This window comes from Diplotaxodon limnothrissa, unplaced genomic scaffold (genome assembly GCF_057381915.1).
Source record: "Diplotaxodon limnothrissa isolate DT_005_m unplaced genomic scaffold, D_limnothrissa_male_GT1.1 unmapped_scaffold_7, whole genome shotgun sequence".
NCBI classification, from domain to species: Eukaryota; Metazoa; Chordata; class Actinopteri; order Cichliformes; family Cichlidae; genus Diplotaxodon; species Diplotaxodon limnothrissa.
The window spans coordinates 452,953-476,621 of record NW_028188561.1 but is presented as its reverse complement, the minus strand read 5'-3'; the positions used below and the strand labels follow the sequence as shown (position 1 = coordinate 476,621).

The window sequence follows — 23,669 nt, the reverse complement described above, 5'->3', positions numbered from 1 at the left end:
TTCTTGTTTCCACAGGGCAATTCCACTTTAGATCAACAGTATACAACCTCACAGTGATACCATATCAATATCAAGTCATTCTGATTTTGCTTTTCATAGTAATGGCCCTTTGAAATTGCCGATATTTGACTTAATCTTCTAACGATTCAAAATGCTCTAAAATGAAAAATTCTTGTTTCCACAGGGTAATTCCACTTTAGATCAACAGTATACAACCTCACAGTGATACCATATCAATATCAAGTCATTCTGATTTTGCTTTCAAAAATAAAAGCCCTTTCAAATTGTCCACAATTGACCTAACTTTCTGTGATTTCAAAATGCTCTAAAATGAAAAATTCTTGTTTCCACAGGGTAATTCCACTCTGTATTTACAGTATACAGCCCCACAGTGATACCATATCAATATCAAGTCATTCTGATTTTGCTTTCAAAAATAAAAGCCTTTTCAAATTGTCCATAATTGACCTACCTTTCAGTGATTTCAAAATGCTCTAAAATGGAAAATTCTTGTTTCCACAGGGTAATTCCACCTTAGATCAACAGTATACAACCTCACAGTGATACCATATCAATATCAAGTCATTCTGATTTTGCTTTCAAAAATAAAAGCCCTTTCAAATTGTCCACAATTGACCTAACTTTCTGTGATTTCAAAATGCTCTAAAATGAAAAATTCTTGTTTCCACAGGGTAATTCCACTTTAGATCAATAGTATACAACCTCACAGTGATACCATATCAATATCAAGTCATTCTGATTTTGCTTTCAAAAATAAAAGCCTTTTCAAATTGTCCATAATTGACCTACCTTTCAGTGATTTCAAAATGCTCTAAAATGAAAAATTCTTGTTTCCACAGGGTAATTCCACCTTAGATCAACAGTATACAACCTCACAGTGATACCATATCAATATCAAGTCATTCTGATTTTGTTTTCAAAAATAAAAGCCCTTTCAAATTGTCCATAATTGACCTAACTTTCAGTGATTTCAAAATGCTCTAAAATGGAAAATTCTTGTTTCCACAGGATAATTCCACTCTGTATTTACAGTATAAAGCCCCATAGTGATACCATATCAATATCAAGTCATTCTGATTTTGCTTTCAAAAATAAAAGCCCTTTCAAATTGTCCACAATTGACCTAACTTTCAGTGATTTCAAAATGCTCTAAAATGGAAAATTCCTGTTTCCACAGGGTAATTCCACCTTAGATCAACAGTATACAACCTCACAGTGATACCATATCAATATCAAGTCATTCTGATTTTGCTTTCAAAAATAAAAGCCCTTTCAAATTGTCCACAATTGACCTAACTTTCTGTGATTTCAAAATGCTCTAAAATGAAAAATTCTTGTTTCCACAGGGTAATTCCACTTTAGATCAATAGTATACAACCTCACAGTGATACCATATCAATATCAAGTCATTCTGATTTTGCTTTCAAAAATAAAAGCCTTTTCAAATTGTCCATAATTGACCTACCTTTCAGTGATTTCAAAATGCTCTAAAATGAAAAATTCTTGTTTCCACAGGGTAATTCCACCTTAGATCAACAGTATACAACCTCACAGTGATACCATATCAATATCAAGTCATTCTGATTTTGTTTTCAAAAATAAAAGCCCTTTCAAATTGTCCATAATTGACCTAACTTTCAGTGATTTCAAAATGCTCTAAAATGGAAAATTCCTGTTTCCACAGGGTAATTCCACTCTGTATTTACAGTATAAAGCCCCATAGTGATACCATATCAATATCAAGTCATTCTGATTTTGCTTTCAAAAATAAAAGCCCTTTCAAATTGTCCACAATTGACCTAACTTTCAGTGATTTCAAAATGCTCTAAAATGGAAAATTCCTGTTTCCACAGGGTAATTCCACCTTAGATCAACAGTATACAACCTCACAGTGATACCATATCAATATCAAGTCATTCTGATTTTGCTTTCAAAAATAAAAGCCTTTTCAAATTGTCCATAATTGACCTACCTTTCAGTGATTTCAAAATGCTCTAAAATGAAAAATTCTTGTTTCCACAGGGTAATTCCACTTTAGATCAATAGTATACAACCTCACAGTGATACCATATCAATATCAAGTCATTCTGATTTTGCTTTCAAAAATAAAAGCCTTTTCAAATTGTCCATAATTGACCTACCTTTCAGTGATTTCAAAATGCTCTAAAATGAAAAATTCTTGTTTCCACAGGGTAATTCCACCTTAGATCAACAGTATACAACCTCACAGTGATACCATATCAATATCAAGTCATTCTGATTTTGTTTTCAAAAATAAAAGCCCTTTCAAATTGTCCATAATTGACCTAACTTTCAGTGATTTCAAAATGCTCTAAAATGGAAAATTCCTGTTTCCACAGGATAATTCCACTCTGTATTTACAGTATAAAGCCCCATAGTGATACCATATCAATATCAAGTCATTCTGATTTTGCTTTCAAAAATAAAAGCCCTTTCAAATTGTCCACAATTGACCTAACTTTCAGTGATTTCAAAATGCTCTAAAATGGAAAATTCCTGTTTCCACAGGGTAATTCCACCTTAGATCAACAGTATACAACCTCACAGTGATACCATATCAATATCAAGTCATTCTGATTTTGCTTTCAAAAATAAAAGCCCTTTCAAATTGTCCACAATTGACCTAACTTTCTGTGATTTCAAAATGCTCTAAAATGAAAAATTCTTGTTTCCACAGGGTAATTCCACTTTAGATCAATAGTATACAACCTCACAGTGATACCATATCAATATCAAGTCATTCTGATTTTGCTTTCAAAAATAAAAGCCTTTTCAAATTGTCCATAATTGACCTACCTTTCAGTGATTTCAAAATGCTCTAAAATGAAAAATTCTTGTTTCCACAGGGTAATTCCACCTTAGATCAACAGTATACAACCTCACAGTGATACCATATCAATATCAAGTCATTCTGATTTTGTTTTCAAAAATAAAAGCCCTTTCAAATTGTCCATAATTGACCTAACTTTCAGTGATTTCAAAATGCTCTAAAATGGAAAATTCCTGTTTCCACAGGATAATTCCACTCTGTATTTACAGTATAAAGCCCCATAGTGATACCATATCAATATCAAGTCATTCTGATTTTGCTTTCAAAAATAAAAGCCCTTTCAAATTGTCCACAATTGACCTAACTTTCAGTGATTTCAAAATGCTCTAAAATGGAAAATTCCTGTTTCCACAGGGTAATTCCACCTTAGATCAACAGTATACAACCTCACAGTGATACCATATCAATATCAAGTCATTCTGATTTTGCTTTCAAAAATAAAAGCCCTTTCAAATTGTCCACAATTGACCTAACTTTCTGTGATTTCAAAATGCTCTAAAATGAAAAATTCTTGTTTCCACAGGGTAATTCCACTTTAGATCAATAGTATACAACCTCACAGTGATACCATATCAATATCAAGTCATTCTGATTTTGCTTTCAAAAATAAAAGCCTTTTCAAATTGTCCATAATTGACCTACCTTTCAGTGATTTCAAAATGCTCTAAAATGAAAAATTCTTGTTTCCACAGGGTAATTCCACCTTAGATCAACAGTATACAACCTCACAGTGATACCATATCAATATCAAGTCATTCTGATTTTGTTTTCAAAAATAAAAGCCCTTTCAAATTGTCCATAATTGACCTAACTTTCAGTGATTTCAAAATGCTCTAAAATGGAAAATTCCTGTTTCCACAGGATAATTCCACTCTGTATTTACAGTATAAAGCCCCATAGTGATACCATATCAATATCAAGTCATTCTGATTTTGCTTTCAAAAATAAAAGCCCTTTCAAATTGTCCACAATTGACCTAACTTTCAGTGATTTCAAAATGCTCTAAAATGGAAAATTCCTGTTTCCACAGGGTAATTCCACCTTAGATCAACAGTATACAACCTCACAGTGATACCATATCAATATCAAGTCATTCTGATTTTGCTTTCAAAAATAAAAGCCTTTTCAAATTGTCCATAATTGACCTACCTTTCAGTGATTTCAAAATGCTCTAAAATGAAAAATTCTTGTTTCCACAGGGTAATTCCACTTTAGATCAATAGTATACAACCTCACAGTGATACCATATCAATATCAAGTCATTCTGATTTTGCTTTCAAAAATAAAAGCCTTTTCAAATTGTCCATAATTGACCTACCTTTCAGTGATTTCAAAATGCTCTAAAATGAAAAATTCTTGTTTCCACAGGGTAATTCCACCTTAGATCAACAGTATACAACCTCACAGTGATACCATATCAATATCAAGTCATTCTGATTTTGTTTTCAAAAATAAAAGCCCTTTCAAATTGTCCATAATTGACCTAACTTTCAGTGATTTCAAAATGCTCTAAAATGGAAAATTCCTGTTTCCACAGGATAATTCCACTCTGTATTTACAGTATAAAGCCCCATAGTGATACCATATCAATATCAAGTCATTCTGATTTTGCTTTCAAAAATAAAAGCCCTTTCAAATTGTCCACAATTGACCTAACTTTCAGTGATTTCAAAATGCTCTAAAATGGAAAATTCCTGTTTCCACAGGGTAATTCCACCTTAGATCAACAGTATACAACCTCACAGTGATACCATATCAATATCAAGTCATTCTGATTTTGCTTTCAAAAATAAAAGCCCTTTCAAATTGTCCACAATTGACCTAACTTTCTGTGATTTCAAAATGCTCTAAAATGAAAAATTCTTGTTTCCACAGGGTAATTCCACTTTAGATCAATAGTATACAACCTCACAGTGATACCATATCAATATCAAGTCATTCTGATTTTGCTTTCAAAAATAAAAGCCTTTTCAAATTGTCCATAATTGACCTACCTTTCAGTGATTTCAAAATGCTCTAAAATGAAAAATTCTTGTTTCCACAGGGTAATTCCACCTTAGATCAACAGTATACAACCTCACAGTGATACCATATCAATATCAAGTCATTCTGATTTTGTTTTCAAAAATAAAAGCCCTTTCAAATTGTCCATAATTGACCTAACTTTCAGTGATTTCAAAATGCTCTAAAATGGAAAATTCCTGTTTCCACAGGATAATTCCACTCTGTATTTACAGTATAAAGCCCCATAGTGATACCATATCAATATCAAGTCATTCTGATTTTGCTTTCAAAAATAAAAGCCCTTTCAAATTGTCCACAATTGACCTAACTTTCAGTGATTTCAAAATGCTCTAAAATGGAAAATTCCTGTTTCCACAGGGTAATTCCACCTTAGATCAACAGTATACAACCTCACAGTGATACCATATCAATATCAAGTCATTCTGATTTTGCTTTCAAAAATAAAAGCCCTTTCAAATTGTCCACAATTGACCTAACTTTCTGTGATTTCAAAATGCTCTAAAATGAAAAATTCTTGTTTCCACAGGGTAATTCCACTTTAGATCAATAGTATACAACCTCACAGTGATACCATATCAATATCAAGTCATTCTGATTTTGCTTTCAAAAATAAAAGCCTTTTCAAATTGTCCATAATTGACCTACCTTTCAGTGATTTCAAAATGCTCTAAAATGAAAAATTCTTGTTTCCACAGGGTAATTCCACCTTAGATCAACAGTATACAACCTCACAGTGATACCATATCAATATCAAGTCATTCTGATTTTGTTTTCAAAAATAAAAGCCCTTTCAAATTGTCCATAATTGACCTAACTTTCAGTGATTTCAAAATGCTCTAAAATGGAAAATTCCTGTTTCCACAGGATAATTCCACTCTGTATTTACAGTATAAAGCCCCATAGTGATACCATATCAATATCAAGTCATTCTGATTTTGCTTTCAAAAATAAAAGCCCTTTCAAATTGTCCACAATTGACCTAACTTTCAGTGATTTCAAAATGCTCTTAAATAGAATTTTGCTGTTTCCACAGGGTAATTCCACTTTAGATCAACAGTATACAACCCCACAGTGACACCATATAAATATCAAGTCATTCTGATTTTGCTTTCAAAAATAAAAGCCCTTTCAAATTGTCCATAATTGACCTAACTTTCAGTGATTTCAAAATGCTCTAAAATGAAAAATTCTTGTTTCCACAGGGTAATTCCACTCCAGATCAACAGTATACAACCCCACGGTGATACCATATCAATATCAAGTCATTCTGATTATGCCTTCCAAAATAAAAGATTTTTCAAATTGTCCATAATTGACCTAACTTTCAGTGATTTCAAAATGCTCTTAAATAGAATTTTGCTGTTTCCACAGGGTAATTCCACTTTAGATCAACAGTATACAACCCCACGGTGATACCATATCAATATCAAGTCATTCTGATTTTGCTTTCAAAAATAAAAGCCTTTTCAAATTGTCCACAATTGACCTAACTTTCAGTGATTTCAAAATGCTCTTAAATAGAATTTTGCTGTTTCCACAGGGTAATTCCACTTTAGATCAACAGTATACAACCCCACAGTGACACCATATAAATATCAAGTCATTCTGATTTTGCTTTCAAAAATAAAAGCCCTTTCAAATTGTCCACAATTGACCTAACTTTCAGTGATTTCAAAATGCTCTAAAATGGAAAATTCCTGTTTCCACAGGATAATTCCACCTTAGATCAACAGTATACAACCTCACAGTGATACCATATCAATATCAAGTCATTCTGATTATGCCTTCCAAATTAAAAGCCTTTTCAAATTGTCCATAATTGACCTAACTTTCAGTGATTTCAAAATGCTCTTAAATAGAATTTTGCTGTTTCCACAGGGTAATTCCACTTTAGATCAACAGTATACAACCCCACGGTGATACCATATCAATATCAAGTCATTCTGATTTTGCTTTCAAAAATAAAAGCCCTTTCAAATTGTCCACAATTGACCTAACTTTCAGTGATTTCAAAATGCTCTTAAATAGAATTTTGCTGTTTCCACAGGGTAATTCCACTTTAGATCAACAGTATACAACCCCACAGTGACACCATATAAATATCAAGTCATTCTGATTTTGTTTTCAAAAATAAAAGCCCTTTCAAATTGTCCATAATTGACCTAACTTTCAGTGATTTCAAAATGCTCTAAAATGGAAAATTCCTGTTTCCACAGGATAATTCCACTCTGTATTTACAGTATAAAGCCCCATAGTGATACCATATCAATATCAAGTCATTCTGATTTTGCTTTCAAAAATAAAAGCCCTTTCAAATTGTCCACAATTGACCTAACTTTCAGTGATTTCAAAATGCTCTAAAATGGAAAATTCCTGTTTCCACAGGGTAATTCCACCTTAGATCAACAGTATACAACCTCACAGTGATACCATATCAATATCAAGTCATTCTGATTTTGCTTTCAAAAATAAAAGCCCTTTCAAATTGTCCACAATTGACCTAACTTTCTGTGATTTCAAAATGCTCTAAAATGAAAAATTCTTGTTTCCACAGGGTAATTCCACTTTAGATCAATAGTATACAACCTCACAGTGATACCATATCAATATCAAGTCATTCTGATTTTGCTTTCAAAAATAAAAGCCTTTTCAAATTGTCCATAATTGACCTACCTTTCAGTGATTTCAAAATGCTCTAAAATGAAAAATTCTTGTTTCCACAGGGTAATTCCACCTTAGATCAACAGTATACAACCTCACAGTGATACCATATCAATATCAAGTCATTCTGATTTTGTTTTCAAAAATAAAAGCCCTTTCAAATTGTCCATAATTGACCTAACTTTCAGTGATTTCAAAATGCTCTAAAATGGAAAATTCCTGTTTCCACAGGATAATTCCACTCTGTATTTACAGTATAAAGCCCCATAGTGATACCATATCAATATCAAGTCATTCTGATTTTGCTTTCAAAAATAAAAGCCCTTTCAAATTGTCCACAATTGACCTAACTTTCAGTGATTTCAAAATGCTCTTAAATAGAATTTTGCTGTTTCCACAGGGTAATTCCACTTTAGATCAACAGTATACAACCCCACAGTGACACCATATAAATATCAAGTCATTCTGATTTTGCTTTCAAAAATAAAAGCCCTTTCAAATTGTCCATAATTGACCTAACTTTCAGTGATTTCAAAATGCTCTAAAATGAAAAATTCTTGTTTCCACAGGGTAATTCCACTCCAGATCAACAGTATACAACCCCACGGTGATACCATATCAATATCAAGTCATTCTGATTATGCCTTCCAAAATAAAAGATTTTTCAAATTGTCCATAATTGACCTAACTTTCAGTGATTTCAAAATGCTCTTAAATAGAATTTTGCTGTTTCCACAGGGTAATTCCACTTTAGATCAACAGTATACAACCCCACGGTGATACCATATCAATATCAAGTCATTCTGATTTTGCTTTCAAAAATAAAAGCCTTTTCAAATTGTCCACAATTGACCTAACTTTCAGTGATTTCAAAATGCTCTTAAATAGAATTTTGCTGTTTCCACAGGGTAATTCCACTTTAGATCAACAGTATACAACCCCACAGTGACACCATATAAATATCAAGTCATTCTGATTTTGCTTTCAAAAATAAAAGCCCTTTCAAATTGTCCACAATTGACCTAACTTTCAGTGATTTCAAAATGCTCTAAAATGGAAAATTCCTGTTTCCACAGGATAATTCCACCTTAGATCAACAGTATACAACCTCACAGTGATACCATATCAATATCAAGTCATTCTGATTATGCCTTCCAAATTAAAAGCCTTTTCAAATTGTCCATAATTGACCTAACTTTCAGTGATTTCAAAATGCTCTTAAATAGAATTTTGCTGTTTCCACAGGGTAATTCCACTTTAGATCAACAGTATACAACCCCACGGTGATACCATATCAATATCAAGTCATTCTGATTTTGCTTTCAAAAATAAAAGCCCTTTCAAATTGTCCACAATTGACCTAACTTTCAGTGATTTCAAAATGCTCTTAAATAGAATTTTGCTGTTTCCACAGGGTAATTCCACTTTAGATCAACAGTATACAACCCCACAGTGACACCATATAAATATCAAGTCATTCTGATTTTGCTTTCAAAAATAAAAGCCCTTTCAAATTGTCCATAATTGACCTAACTTTCTGTGATTTCAAAATGCTATAAAATGAAAAATTCTTGTTTCCACAGGGTAATTCCACCTTAGATCAACAGTATACAACCCCACAGTGACACCATATCAATATCAAGTCATTCTGATTATGCCTTCCAAAATAAAAGACTTTTCAAATTGTCCATAGTTGACCTAACTTTCAGTGATTTCAAAATGCTCTTAAATAGAATTTTGCTGTTTCCAAAGGGTAATTCCACTTTATAATTATTCTGAAATGGTTTTTTTTTTATTCTTTCTGTTACTCACATGTATGTTTTGATGTGCAATGGTGTTAGTTTGAATGACATCTCCAAGGCCCTTTAATTTATAATTCTCTTTTTGGTTTTTTCTTTTTACTTTGTTTGTCAAGTATTAACCACATTTAAAACACACAAAAAAAAGCCAATACTTAACTTTAAAATTAGTACAGAGGTGGACAATAAACTCAGCCGTGGTGTCTTTTGTCTTATGCAGTCAGAGAGATTATTGAATGTTTGGGTGGATGTAGTTTCCTCTGTGGTGGGTTACGATGTGCGCCCACCACCCAAGGCTCCGTGGGGCTTGGTGGTGGTGCTAATGTAGGCCCCCGTCCGGATGGGCCTCTGTGGCTTCCAGGGGTGACTACTTGGGTAAGCGGGGGACCTGGCCCCACGAGAGAGTACTTTGCCTTCACTTTCCTCCCCTCCTCATCCCCACTCCATCACACCGTCACAAATGCAGGGCTTTGGCGTACAGTTGTTTCACTGAGGTGGGTGTGAGACATTCCTGCTGTGTCCCCTTCTGACCACCTGTACCTCAATTTTATTCCACAATCTATACATCAACATCACTTGTGCTGGGCATGCTGAATGGCGTCCAAGGGATGGTCTGTGTATTCAACCTCTCCTAAGTTGCCGGTGCCCACGTCTCAATTTTAAATACATGTAGATGGTAATGTTTGTTGGCAGGGGCTGTGCTGACACCAATATTTATTATCTACTGTTACTTATACTTATCTAGGTTGTGGATGTGATACTTGCTGTTGTGTACTGTGTTATATTTTTGCTTGTTTTCTTTTCTGCATTTTTCTTCCAGTAGGTAATCCAATGGAATTTACTGTCTTGTGTCACCGTCCCACATCCCCTCTGTTTTTTCCCGTCTTTTGAACGTCTCTTGTCTAACTCTTAATATTTCCTATCAACCAATTATGTTTATTCCTTTGATTTTTACTGCAAATTTAAATTTTACAATAAAATGTTTGATTAAATAGAGATATTTTAAATTTTTAATCAAGTGGAGCAATATTGCAAAGCCATAATGGTCCACTTGAAAAAAAACAAAATCTGTTGGAGAGCCTATACCGCACACTACTGGACATGCGTGCTTTGAGTGTCTGACTCTGTCGACATTCCAAAAACTAGAGGTGAAAACATGTCATTTTGAACATAACAGTCTTGTGCAGAAAAAATGCCGAAGAAGGAGAAGGGGTGAGTTCGTTTTTTACGTATAAACTTTAAATATTAACTTTTAAAATTTGCTAACTAAGTAGTTCATCTCCAATTACATGTAATTGAGTGATCAAGTCTTGTAGCCTAGCCTAAGATATTAGCTAGTTTATTTCTGATTGTAAAAATGTCTTTTTTCTTATGTGTAACACTTAATCTTACATTTATTTCACCATATTATTACTGGGGTTTTTTTCGATAACAGGCTTCGCTATGAGCAAAAACAAAAAAAGATTTGCGCACAGGACTCAGGGAAAGTTGTAGCATACCGCAGAAATTAATTAACACGTGTTCTATAACAGGCACATCTGTTGCTAACAGGCTATGGCTTATAAAAAACCCTGCCTTCTTGGGACCTTTTTGTGCCACTTTTATGTTTTAAATGGCTGCCATTTCCACTGTGTTCAGTGGAATATAACCGAACTTGCCAAAAGATAGTTTTTTACTGTCAATTTTAATATTTCAGGGTGAATATCTTAAATCAATCTAAAATGGCTGAGCAGCAAAAATCCCCACACCCTCCTTCCTAGGGACCGTTTTGTGCCAATTTACTTCCATTATAAACGCTATTTTTCACGGCAAAATAATTACCGTTCAAGTGATCGTCATGATTTCATTTTAGGTTTCGTTTGGGACTAGGGGCCTTGAGTTGTAAATTTTTTATTTGTCCACCAAGTGGCGCCCTTGTTTCACATTTGACGTTTCACATTATATATGAATATATAAATTTTTTATAGCATTTTTTGGGGTGTGGCACTAAACGGTCCCCAGGGTGAAGGGTGTGAATTGAATTAAAAGAAGGCAGGAGGAAATTTTTTAACATCAAGTGCTGCACATTTTCTTCAGGGGCATTGCATTTCACAAAAACATGTTCAAATAGTACTTGAATAGAAACAAAGTTGATAGTTTTGTAATTAGTGGCACTGATTTAAAATTGTTCTCAATTCATTGAGAATATCATACATATTATTTATAAAATGTTATGATTTCATATTCATCAATGATATAAATGACTTTGTAATGTTTTCTTTTTTACATTTAGAGTCTACCGCTTCAGCTTATTTGGGGTATGTGTTTTTTTCTTCTTTACTTTCATATACATTTTCCATGAAAAATAAAACTGAAAATGCTATATCTTCTGTTTTAGAACAAAAATAAACTGATCACAATCAATGAAATTATTGAAACTGTGGAACAGCTGAAAAAACATGGCATGCAACTGGAGGACCATGCACTTCATAAAGAAGGCCCCTGGGGTCAAGTTTGCCTGACACTTGGTATTCAGAATAATAAAAATAACCGCTACAGAATTTGTGATGCATTTCGTCAGGTTAGTTCTTTTCACTTATTTTTAAAAAATATATATTGTATATATTATATATTCTATATTATTATATATATATATTATTTAGTTAAAATCAAATTTATTAAAAATGTATGCCTGTTCTCTACAGAACTTGTCTATACCAGTCGAAGGGGATTCAGATAATGGACAAAAGCCACCAGAGCAGGTTCCATACATAAAATTCTATGTGTTTGATATCAAATATGTTGGTATACCAAATTTTAGTCAATGTGTTACTGTTGAAATTATCCCTAAAATTAATATTGTTACGGGTAATGTCATTTTCAACAGGAAGAACTATCAGCTGCTGCTTCTCTGTCACCGGTCTTCTCCTTGCAGGAGGATGGACAGCTGTCTCCTGAGCAGGTCAGTCTGTCTGTACTATCATAAATTCTCTTCAACGCTTCCATGTCATTACACTAAAGTTACACCTCTCCACTCATGTAATAGCAACCAGAAGAAGAACTATCAGCTGCTGCTTCTCTGTCACCGGTCTTCTCCTTGCAGGAGGATGGACAGCTGTCTCCTGAGCAGGTCAGTCTGTCTGTACTATCATAAATTCTCTTCAACGCTTCCATGTAATTACACTAAAGTTACACCTCTCCACTCATGTAATAGCAACCAGAAGAAGAACTATCAGCTGCTGCTTCTCTGTCACCGGTCTTCTCCTTGCAGGAGGATGGACAGCTGTCTCCTGAGCAGGTCAGTCTGTCTGTACTATCATAAATTCTCTTCAACGCTTCCATGTCATTACACTAAAGTTACACCTCTCCACTCATGTAATAGCAACCAGAAGAAGAACTATCAGCTGCCGCTTCTCTGTCACCGGTCTTCTCCTTGCAGGAGGATGGACAGCTGTCTCCTGAGCAGGTCAGTCTGTCTGTACTATCATAAATTCTCTTCAACGCTTCCATGTCATTACACTAAAGTTACACCTCTCCACTCATGTAATAGCAACCAGAAGAAGAACTATCAGCTGCCGCTTCTCTGTCACCGGTCTTCTCCTTGCAGGAGGATGGACAGCTGTCTCCTGAGCAGGTCAGTCTGTCTGTACTATCATAAATTCTCTTCAATGCTTCCATGTAATTACACTAAAGTTACACCTCTCCACTCATGTAATAGCAACCAGAAGAAGAACTATCAGCTGCTGCTTCTCTGTCACCGGTCTTCTCCTTGCAGGAGGATGGACAGCTGTCTCCTGAGCAGGTCAGTCTGTCTGTACTATCATAAATTCTCTTCAATGCTTCCTTGTAATTACACTAAAGTTACACCTCTCCACTCATGTAATAGCAACCAGAAGAACTATCAGCTGCCGCTTCTCTGTCACCGGTCTTCTCCTTGCAGGAGGATGGACAGCTGTCTCCTGAGCAGGTCAATCATTAAAAATGCTTTCACATAAGTTATGATTGGTACTAGGATCATTGTTTAAATGACCACTTTATATTACATAAAAAATATATTTTTTAAAAAAAATAAACAATTAAATAAAGAATTTTATCAAATGTTGTAACATTGAATGAAATTTATATTTCATGACACTTCTCAACATTAATGTTTGCTATATATTATGACATTACAAACACTGGTTGTTAATATACTTAAAATACACAAGTATTTCAAGTATATTTACTGATATTACAGTAGTTATGTAACATGGACAAAATGTTTTCTCACAAAATAATTTTTTCCTCTTTTTTAGCCTAACAGCAACTCATCCGATGATGGATTCATAAGAGTCAGGGTCCCACTTGCAACAAAATTTTTTTTCCTGAAAAGGAAAGAATGGACTAATATAAAAAATAAGAGATCCCAAAGAGGATACAAGGGACTACAGTGGACAAATCTGATTTCAGACGGAATACGGACTGTGTTTCCATATTGTTCCTTTGCCTTCAAAAGGCACAGAGTCAAGGCTTTGGACTCAGTAAGAAAGGGCCCTTTCTTCTGGTGTCTGGGTTACTGCAGTTTTGAGGATTGTCCAGTCACTGTCACTGTCACTGTAGATAATGAAGAAGATCTAAAGGCAAAAGTCAATTTTCAAGGTTTCGAGTGTGTGCACAACCACTATGAACTAAGAAGAAGACCTGTAAGAGCTCATAAGAGAGATAAAATTGGCCATGAATTGGAAAAACAATTACCTAGAGCCATGTATCTGGAAAAAATGAGCAAAATGGATGATGATGTTGTGCAATCGGGGTGTAGAGATGAAGTTCCAACTCCTCAAGTGTTGAGAAACATAGCCTTGGAAATCAGAAAGAAAAGTCGTCTTCATCATAATGAGATTATGAGTCTCCAGTTAATGGTGGCAAACAAGAAGAACAACCCAGAGGATGTATTGCAGAAAGTAATGTTACATCCAAAAGGTGTTTTTTTATGGTCTTCCAGGAGTATTGAGATCTTCCAGAGCCGCTGTTGGGAGGACATCGTGTATTTGGATGCTACAGGAAGTATCATGAAAAAAAGAAAGGGTTCGCCTCCTTTCTATGTTTACGAACTTGTAGTAAGAAATCCACGGAAAACATCCTCCCCCCTACCAGTGGCTACATATTTAACCTGTGACCATACCACTGCCTCAGTCAAATATTTTTTGGAAGCATTTCTGACTGATGTTGCAAGGGCCTTTGGGCGCAAAGCCATCCGTTCACCTTTAATGCTTATGTGTGATGGATCTATGGTCCTAATGCAAGCTATCTGTTTAGCTTTTGCAAAAAAAAAATCTCTCTGACACAATGAATCATTATTATAACATCGCTTCGGGGAAAGGAAACAAGGAAGACTTCGAGGTTCCAATTCTTCACAGATGCCTTAGTCATGTTATGAAGAATGCTAAGGAGATCTGTAAAAAGTAGTAAGTGTAGTCCTTTTAATACGGTATTCACTTGTTTGTTTTTTTATTATGACATGTGACATGGCATTTCATTTTTCAATTTGGGAAAACATTATTACTGTTTTGGAAACACTTAAAGACAATTTTTTCTTTAACTGCAGTGCACCAAAGAACTACCATCTTGCAATGCACACTTTTGGAGTGTTCACTACTGCGACTTCATTGAAAGACCTCACTGACATGGTGCAAAGTGCTGCAGTTGTTTTTGGGAGTCCATGTAGTGGTGAGAATGTCGAAAAACATTTTCACAACCTTCAGTTGTTCATGCAGAAAGCCAATGTTGATGTTGATGGCAATGACAGAAACTCAAAAGCTGATGAGGACCTGAAGGTAAACCAAAGTCAATTTTTATTAAAACTAAAGGCTAAACGTTTGCCTCTTATATATCTTTTTAAATACTTTGGAATAGCATAATAATCACAAGTCACAAGTAATTTTAAATGTTTTATACAACATAATGTTGGGTTTTTAGATTATAGATATGAAAGATGAGTGTACACAATGTTCAAATCACATAATTATTCTGTTTTGTCTGTTGGCTAGGGAGTCAAGGGAAACAACCTCTTTGGGAGACATTTTAAGAAGCTCATTTCCAACACATCATTGGAGATGGATGGTGAGGCAAACCCTTACTACAGCAAGGGGCTCATGGAGCACATCAGCAAATATCTTCTTCCTTTTTCTGGATTATGGTCTGCAATAATGTTAGGTAAGCCATTTTAAAGTAAAAAAGTAATTAGTTTATAAAATGAAATTACACACATCAATATTATTCAAATCTTCAAAATCCAAAGGTGACCTTGGAAGACATGGCACTGGGAAAATGTATGAGCAGTACCACAACAAATACAATGCCTTAAGAAAGATCAAGAGACAAGTAAGACACCTGATTTTTAGTATATATACATATTTGTGTGGTGTGATTGAGAAACAGTGGGTCCAGAGGAGTCATCTGTATTGCAGATCATACAACATTGCACACAACAATGTGTATCTTTAAAAGAAATCACAATTAATGATTTCTTAATTTGATTTTTCAGAATATCACTGAGAATAATAAAACGCAGGGGATAATGGAGAAGAGCCAGTGGGATCTGAAACATATCCGTCTACGTTCGGGAAGGCTCACCAGGCTGGATGACTTTGTTGTCCAGTATCAAATCAGTCACACAGCGCTGCTGAAGGAGTACGAAGACTCAAAAAGAATGCTTCAAAGAAAGGTTTGCAAAATGACTGGCTGATGTCCATCAATGCTTTGCCGTTTCAAAATGGAACATTACAAAAAAGTGTTCTTGATGTGGTGGGATATTGAGGTGCCCCACATTGTGATGTTATAGCTTGTTTGCACCTGTGTGTCTTACTGGACATTTTTGTGTGTTTTGGTGTATTGTAAATTAAGGAAAATGTTGTCACAGCATTTCACTTGTAATTCCTAAACAATGTTCAATGACTCATATTTTTGGTTCAGAAATTTCGAGTGGACGAAGAAAAATGGAAGGAACGTCGCCAAAAAAAGAAGGGGAGATATGTAACAGTACTCCGCAAGCCATTTCCTTTCAAGAGATCTTCAAAGATGGTATAAAATGTTGCGCAAATTTATCTTTCATATATAAAGACCAATATTTTGCATAACATTTTTTGTATTTCTTGTACACAATATTTATATAGGTTGCTTCCTCTATGGCCCCGAGTTCCCCTGTGCAGACTGCTAAAGTTGAGGATGTCACCTTAGAAAATCCAGAATTACAGGTAGGATTGACAACTGCTAACATAAAGGATTCATCAAAGTAATAGTTATGCCTTCTTTTTCCATAGAAGATCCTTTCCATGACACAGTAATCAGTCATGGACACGTGTATGAAGGTCAAATCTTATGTAGTTACATGTTGATATTCATGTTCAACTCATTCGATGTGAATATCCAGGATTTTGGTTGACTAGTTGTAACCTTAACTTAAGTGGGAGGCACCAAAATTCAAAATGAATGCAGTGATCACATGGTAAATTTTGGGAATAACTAAATAAATAAATATTTTTTCCTCAGTAGAAACTGAATGGGAAAAAGCATTCGGGAACATAGTTAGAGTATGGGAAAATTAACTTTGCAAGTGTTGCCATTACAGCTTTGAGTTTATATAGTTACCAATGCTCAAGGGTGGCTGTAGCTCAGGTGGTAGAGCAGGTCATCTACTGATTTGAAGTTTGTTGGTTTGATTACTGGCTTCTCCTAGTCTGCATACCAAAAATCCAAGATACTAACCATAAATTGCTCTCCAGTGCATCCATCGATTGTGTGTGAATGTTACTTAGAACACACTTAGAAAAATCTGCTTGGGTGAATGCACAAGTTGTGTAAATCGCTTTGAATGCTCAGAAGAGTAGAAAAGTGCTTTATAAGAACCAGTTCATTTACCATTCAAGACTTGGAGTGATACATTTTGAATGAATTTTACAAAGACATATTGTTAATAACAGTCCATAAACTTTTGTTAGAAATAACAAAATCATGTTCAATAGCTGGTAAGATCGTATGTTAAGTGTGTTTTTCTTGAATGAGGAGGTCCTGTCTTTGTGGAAGAAAAGAGACACAGAGGTTGTGGTTTCTGTGCTTCCCTCAACAAACCATGGTACGTCCATAATTATCCGCCACAGTGATCTGCGAACCCTTCGACCACACCTGTGGCTAACAGGCGAGGTATATCAATGATTAATTTAAGCACTCATAACCACAATAATTCGAATGTGTAATGTAATTAAATTAAAAGGACATTATCATGTAATTATTTATCATTAACACAATTTAAAGTATATAAATTACATAGCTTTGTGTTTATGAAAATTCTTTACGTAGGTAATTGAAGGGCTTTTTCATTGTCTGGCAAAAAAGGAGCAAAAAGGGGATCTACATTATGAACCATTACACAGCGGGATTGATTCTGTTTGGTGATCGGACACAGCTTTCTCGCCAAAGCTTGCGGAACGTAAGATGACTGTCCAATGTCCATATAATTATGTCCAAATACATTTAGAAAGAATTACTGATTGAATGCTAATAGAATTCCACAAACTGTAAGAAATACATAAATTTTTTCTGACAGGTAAACTTCGATCAGTACCAGGCCATTGTCACGTTTGTTAACATTAAAAATGTACACTGGAAGTTTCTGGTAAGCAACAATATTATAACTTTAAAGTCTGTGTATTTTTTTAATGACGATATATTAATATTGTTTTAATTATTTATCTTTGCTACAGTTCATCAATGCAGTGAATCACACTGTTTATCTCCTTGATCCTTCCCCAAGTTCATCAGAGGAGGAAGACTCTAAACTCGCTGCACGTAAATTCAGGTACTTAGGCTTCAACACATTTTGTTATATGCAAATAGGCTTTACAAGTTAGTTTACTACAACTGCATTTTTGTAGAAGCTTTTTGTACCTGGCCCCACAATGCGTGTTTCTCTGTTGGCATCCTCTTGGCCAGGTCTCATTTGCAAAATAAATCAGTACGGTTAAATAAAAATTATCAGGTGAACAAATTATTAAGACAATAATTCTGATGGCAAAAGAGCCAAAAGAGACAGGCCAAAAAATAAATCAATAAAAAATAAATAAAATTCTCTTTAATTCTGTAAAATATGTTTTTTTTAAAATTAGGAAATATGACATATACCAAATTGTATAATGCTTTGTAAAATTTTGTGCAGTGATTACTTAAAAATGAGGAGAACCTGCCACGCAAAAACAGAATGGGTGGACATTAAATGGAAGGGAGGTGTCTTGACCCATCCAGTGCAGAAGGATGGCTTCAGCTGTGGAGTATTGGTGGTGATGGTAAGTGATGATAATATACATTTGTATATAATTTCTTACTTGTTTGCCATACCATCATGCCATGTTCAGAAGAATATCCACATCCATAACAGTAGCTGTAATATATATGAATACATCTAATTCTAAATTTCACATGATACTGCACAAATTAAGTATATGGTTAATACTTTGGTGCCCTAAGTCATGCAGATTTTGGGACATACTCTTTTTAGGATTTGCAAATATTAAGGCTGCACAGCGATTGCAGATAGTACTTATACTTTAAAGAGAGCAAGTCACCGTCTGGAATTATTTCCTGTGTCATAATGGTGCATTATCAGTAATCTCATTCTCTCACTGAGCACGCTCTGGTGAATGGCTAGCACATCATGATGCAGGTGGTATGTATTGTCCAGCATTGTGGTTAACTTGGAAAACATCCACATCTCTGACAGCACCTTACGAGACTTATGGGACACCCTGTGGACTCACTTTATTGAGTCTCTGTGGCACTAGCATAACACAGGTTGCGACTCTCCACACCATTTTTATAGAATATACTGAGTATTGCCCAACAGATGTTAAAAGAAGTCAGCTGCCCACACATTGGAAGCAGACTATATCTAATAACTAGTAACTAGAGATGTTCCCTATTTCAGTTATTCATCAGCATCTAAGAATATACTGGCCCTCTGGCCCTTACTGTAGAGTGGAGTGTTATTTTTAACCCTGTCCATTTTGTTCTCTATGTTTACAAGGTATATCACATAGTTATTCATCCACGATGTCCATTTCAACAACTGAGTGTTAGAAGTTACCTGGTGTTCATAAAGACTTAAATCTATTTATTGCTCTTTGTTTTTCATACTGTTTATGCAAGATTATAAACATCAGAAATTTTATATTGAGCAGAATTGTGGGGTTTTTTTTCACAATTAAAATTTTGAGTATTTCTCGGTAGATGGCACGGGCAGTGATGAAAGTATTTCCAGATTTGCCCGTCATGAAATTTAAAACATCAAAAGAGAAAATGGCAGAGGAAAGAAAATTGATGGCTGTGGAGATACTACAAGCATCAGGTTGGTTTGGGGGTGAATAAGAGAGAAAATGTGTGTGTGTATATATATATGTATTTGAATGTATATGTGTGTGTGTGTAGATTGAAATGTATTATTCTGTTAGTAGTATTATTATAGTGCACAATGGCACTTTATGCTGTGGTCTAATCGATAGAAATTTTTAAGTACACTGTTTAACATATGCATAAATTGGCCTTCAAACGAATGTCTATATAATGTGTTTTGATCCTGTATTTTAGTTTTTGACACTAACAGCAACTGTGCCATGTGTTCGCTGACCAAGCCACCTGGATCAGGACCTTCAATGATGAACTGGGTGAGTTGGAGGGAATTTGAATTTCTCAAAAATGTGTAAAAGACTTTGACTATAAATGGGTTTTTTTGCTTTGTCTGTTTAACTTTAAATAGATACAATGTGACGCCTGTCAAAGATGGTACCATGAACAGTGCCTTGACATGACCAACAATGACTTTCAAAAAGCAAAGGAAGAACCGTGGAATTGTCTCCTGTGCTGTTAAACCACAGACTTATTGGATGCTTGTGTCAAAATATTTGAAGACGTACTCTGTTGTCTCCACCAAAGTGATAATTTGAGCAACATAATACGGTGAAACGTTTTCATACATATTTCATTCACATTTCCGTGATGTTCTCATTTACATTTAAAGCACATTTAATGTTATCATGACTGCACCTTTTGTAATTTACAATTTATTCTCATTGTATCGAGCTGTTCCCTTTTTCTGGGTTTTGTTTTCCAAGATAAACAGATTTACCTATGTTACTTTTATGAAAATAGTTATATTTCATAACATTACAAATACAAAGAAAAGATTGTGTCATTAATATGTAAAGAAAAGAAATCCACTTCAGTAAATTTTAATAAATAAAATCAGAATGACTTGATATTGATATGGTGTCACTGTGGGGTTGTATACTGTTGATCTAAGGTGGAATTACCCTGTGGAAACAAGAATTTTTCATTTTAGAGCATTTTGAATCGTTAGAAGATTAAGTCAAATATCGGCAATTTCAAAGGGCCATTACTATGAAAAGCAAAATCAGAATGACTTGATATTGATATGGTATCACTGTGGGGTTGTATACTGTTGATCTAAGGTGGAATTATCCTGTGGAAACAGGAATTTTCCATTTTAGAGCATTTTGAAATCACAGAAAGTTAGGTCAATTATGGACAATTTGAAAAGTCTTTTATTTTTGAAAACAAAATCAGAATGACTTGATATTGATATGGTATCACTGCGGGGTTGTATACTGTTGATCTAAAGTGGAATTACCCTGTGGAAACAGCAAAATTCTATTTAAGAGCATTTTGAAATCACTGAAAGTTAGGTCAATTGTGGACAATTTGAAAGGGCTTTTATTTTTGAAAGCAAAATCAGAATGACTTGATATTGATATGGTATCACCGTGGGGTTGTATACTGTTGATCTAAAGTGGAATTACCCTGTGGAAACAGCAAAATTCTATTTAAGAGCATTTTGAAATCACTGAAAGTTAGGTCAATTATGGACAATTTGAAAAGGCTTTTAATTTGGAAGGCATAATCAGAATGACTTGATATTGATATGGTATCACTGTGAGGTTGTATACTGTTGATCTAAGGTGGAATTATCCTGTGGAAACAGGAATTTTCCATTTTAGAGCATTTTGAAATCACTGAAAGTTAGGTCAATTGTGGACAATTTGAAAGGGCTTTTATTTTTGAAAGCAAAATCAGAATGACTTGATATTTATATGGTGTCACTGTGGGGTTGTATACTGTTGATCTAAAGTGGAATTACCCTGTGGAAACAGCAAAATTCTATTTAAGAGCATTTTGAAATCACTGAAAGTTAGGTCAATTGTGGACAATTTGAAAAGGCTTTTATTTTTGAAAGCAAAATCAGAATGACTTGATATTGATATGGTATCACCGTGGGGTTGTATACTGTTGATCTAAAGTGGAATTACCCTGTGGAAACAGCAAAATTCTATTTAAGAGCATTTTGAAATCACTGAAAGTTAGGTCAATTATGGACAATTTGAAAAATCTTTTATTTTGGAAGGCATAATCAGAATGACTTGATATTGATATGGTATCACCGTGGGGTTGTATACTGTTGATCTGGAGTGGAATTACCCTGTGGAAACAAGAATTTTTCATTTTAGAGCATTTTGAAATCACTGAAAGTTAGGTCAATTATGGACAATTTGAAAGGGCTTTTATTTTTGAAAGCAAAATCAGAATGACTTGATATTTATATGGTGTCACTGTGGGGTTGTATACTGTTGATCTAAAGTGGAATTACCCTGTGGAAACAGCAAAATTCTATTTAAGAGCATTTTGAAATCAATGAAAGTTAGGTCAATTGTGGACAATTTGAAAGGGCTTTTATTTTTGAAAGCAAAATCAGAATGACTTGATATTGATATGGTATCACCGTGGGGTTGTATACTGTTGATCTAAAGTGGAATTACCCTGTGGAAACAGCAAAATTCTATTTAAGAGCATTTTGAAATCACTGAAAGTTAGGTCAATTATGGACAATTTGAAAAGGCTTTTAATTTGGAAGGCATAATCAGAATGACTTGATATTGATATGGTGTCACCGTGGGGTTGTATACTGTTGATCTAAGGTGGAATTATCCTGTGGAAACAGGAATTTTCCATTTTAGAGCATTTTGAAATCACTGAAAGTTAGGTCAATTGTGGACAATTTGAAAGGGCTTTTATTTTTGAAAGCAAAATCAGAATGACTTGATATTGATATGGTATCACTATGGGGCTTTATACTGTAAATACAGAGTGGAATTACCCTGTGGAAACAGGAATTTTCCATTTTAGAGCATTTTGAAATCACTGAAAGTTAGGTCAATTATGGACAATTTGAAAGGGCTTTTATTTTTGAAAGCAAAATCAGAATGACTTGATATTGATATGGTATCACTGTGAGGTTGTATACTGTTGATCTAAGGTGGAATTACCCTGTGGAAACAAGAATTTTTCATTTTAGAGCATTTTGAAATCACTGAAAGGTAGGTCAATTATGGACAATTTGAAAAGGCTTTTATTTTTGAAAGCAAAATCAGAATGACTTGATATTGATATGGTATCACTGTGAGGTTGTATACTATTGATCTAAAGTGGAATTACCCTGTGGAAACAAGAATTTTTCATTTTAGAGCATTTTGAAATCACAGAAAGTTAGGTCAATTGTGGACAATTTGAAAGGGCTTTTATTTTTGAAAGCAAAATCAGAATGACTTGATATTGATATGGTATCACTGTGAGGTTGTATACTGTTGATCTAAGGTGGAATTACCCTGTGGAAACAAGAATTTTTCATTTTAGAGCATTTTGAAATCACAGAAAGTTAGGTCAATTGTGGACAATTTGAAAGGGCTTTTATTTTTGAAAGCAAAATCAGAATGACTTGATATTGATATGGTATCACTGTGAGGTTGTATACTGTTGATCTAAAGTGGAATTACCCTGTGGAAACAAGAATTTTTCATTTTAGAGCATTTTGAAATCACTGAAAGGTAGGTCAACTATGGACAATTTGAAAAGTCTTTTATTTTTGAAAGCAAAATCAGAATGACTTGATATTGATATGGTATCACTGTGGGGCTGTATACTGTAAATACAGAGTGGAATTACCCTGTGGAAACAAGAATTTTTCATTTTAGAGCATTTTGAAATCACAGAAAGTTAGGTCAATTGTGGACAATTTGAAAGGGCTTTTATTTTTGAAAGCAAAATCAGAATGACTTGATATTGATATGGTATCACTGTGAGGTTGTATACTGTTGATCTAAAGTGGAATTACCCTGTGGAAACAAGAATTTTTCATTTTAGAGCATTTTGAATCGTTAGAAGATTAAGTCAAATATCGGCAATTTCAAAGGGCCATTACTATGAAAAGCAAAATCAGAATGAATTGATATTGATAT

The 23,669-nt window shown here is 34.4% G+C and overlaps 1 protein-coding gene and 1 pseudogene across 1 annotated transcript; both read left to right on the top strand.

Annotated features, from left to right (window-relative positions):
* Positions 1-10,549: 10,549 nt before the first annotated feature.
* LOC146606794 (uncharacterized) lies at positions 10,550-14,032 on the top strand. Its single transcript, XM_085349379.1, has 11 exons — positions 10,550-10,569; positions 11,630-11,654; positions 12,224-12,298; positions 12,383-12,466; positions 12,551-12,634; positions 12,719-12,802; positions 12,887-12,970; positions 13,055-13,138; positions 13,223-13,303; positions 13,632-13,955; positions 14,009-14,032. The coding sequence occupies exons 1-11, from the start codon at positions 10,550-10,552 to the stop codon at positions 14,030-14,032; spliced, it is 969 nt and encodes a 322-aa protein (XP_085205505.1).
* LOC146606793 (uncharacterized) lies at positions 14,032-20,047 on the top strand (annotated as a pseudogene).
* Positions 20,048-23,669: the final 3,622 nt, after the last annotated feature.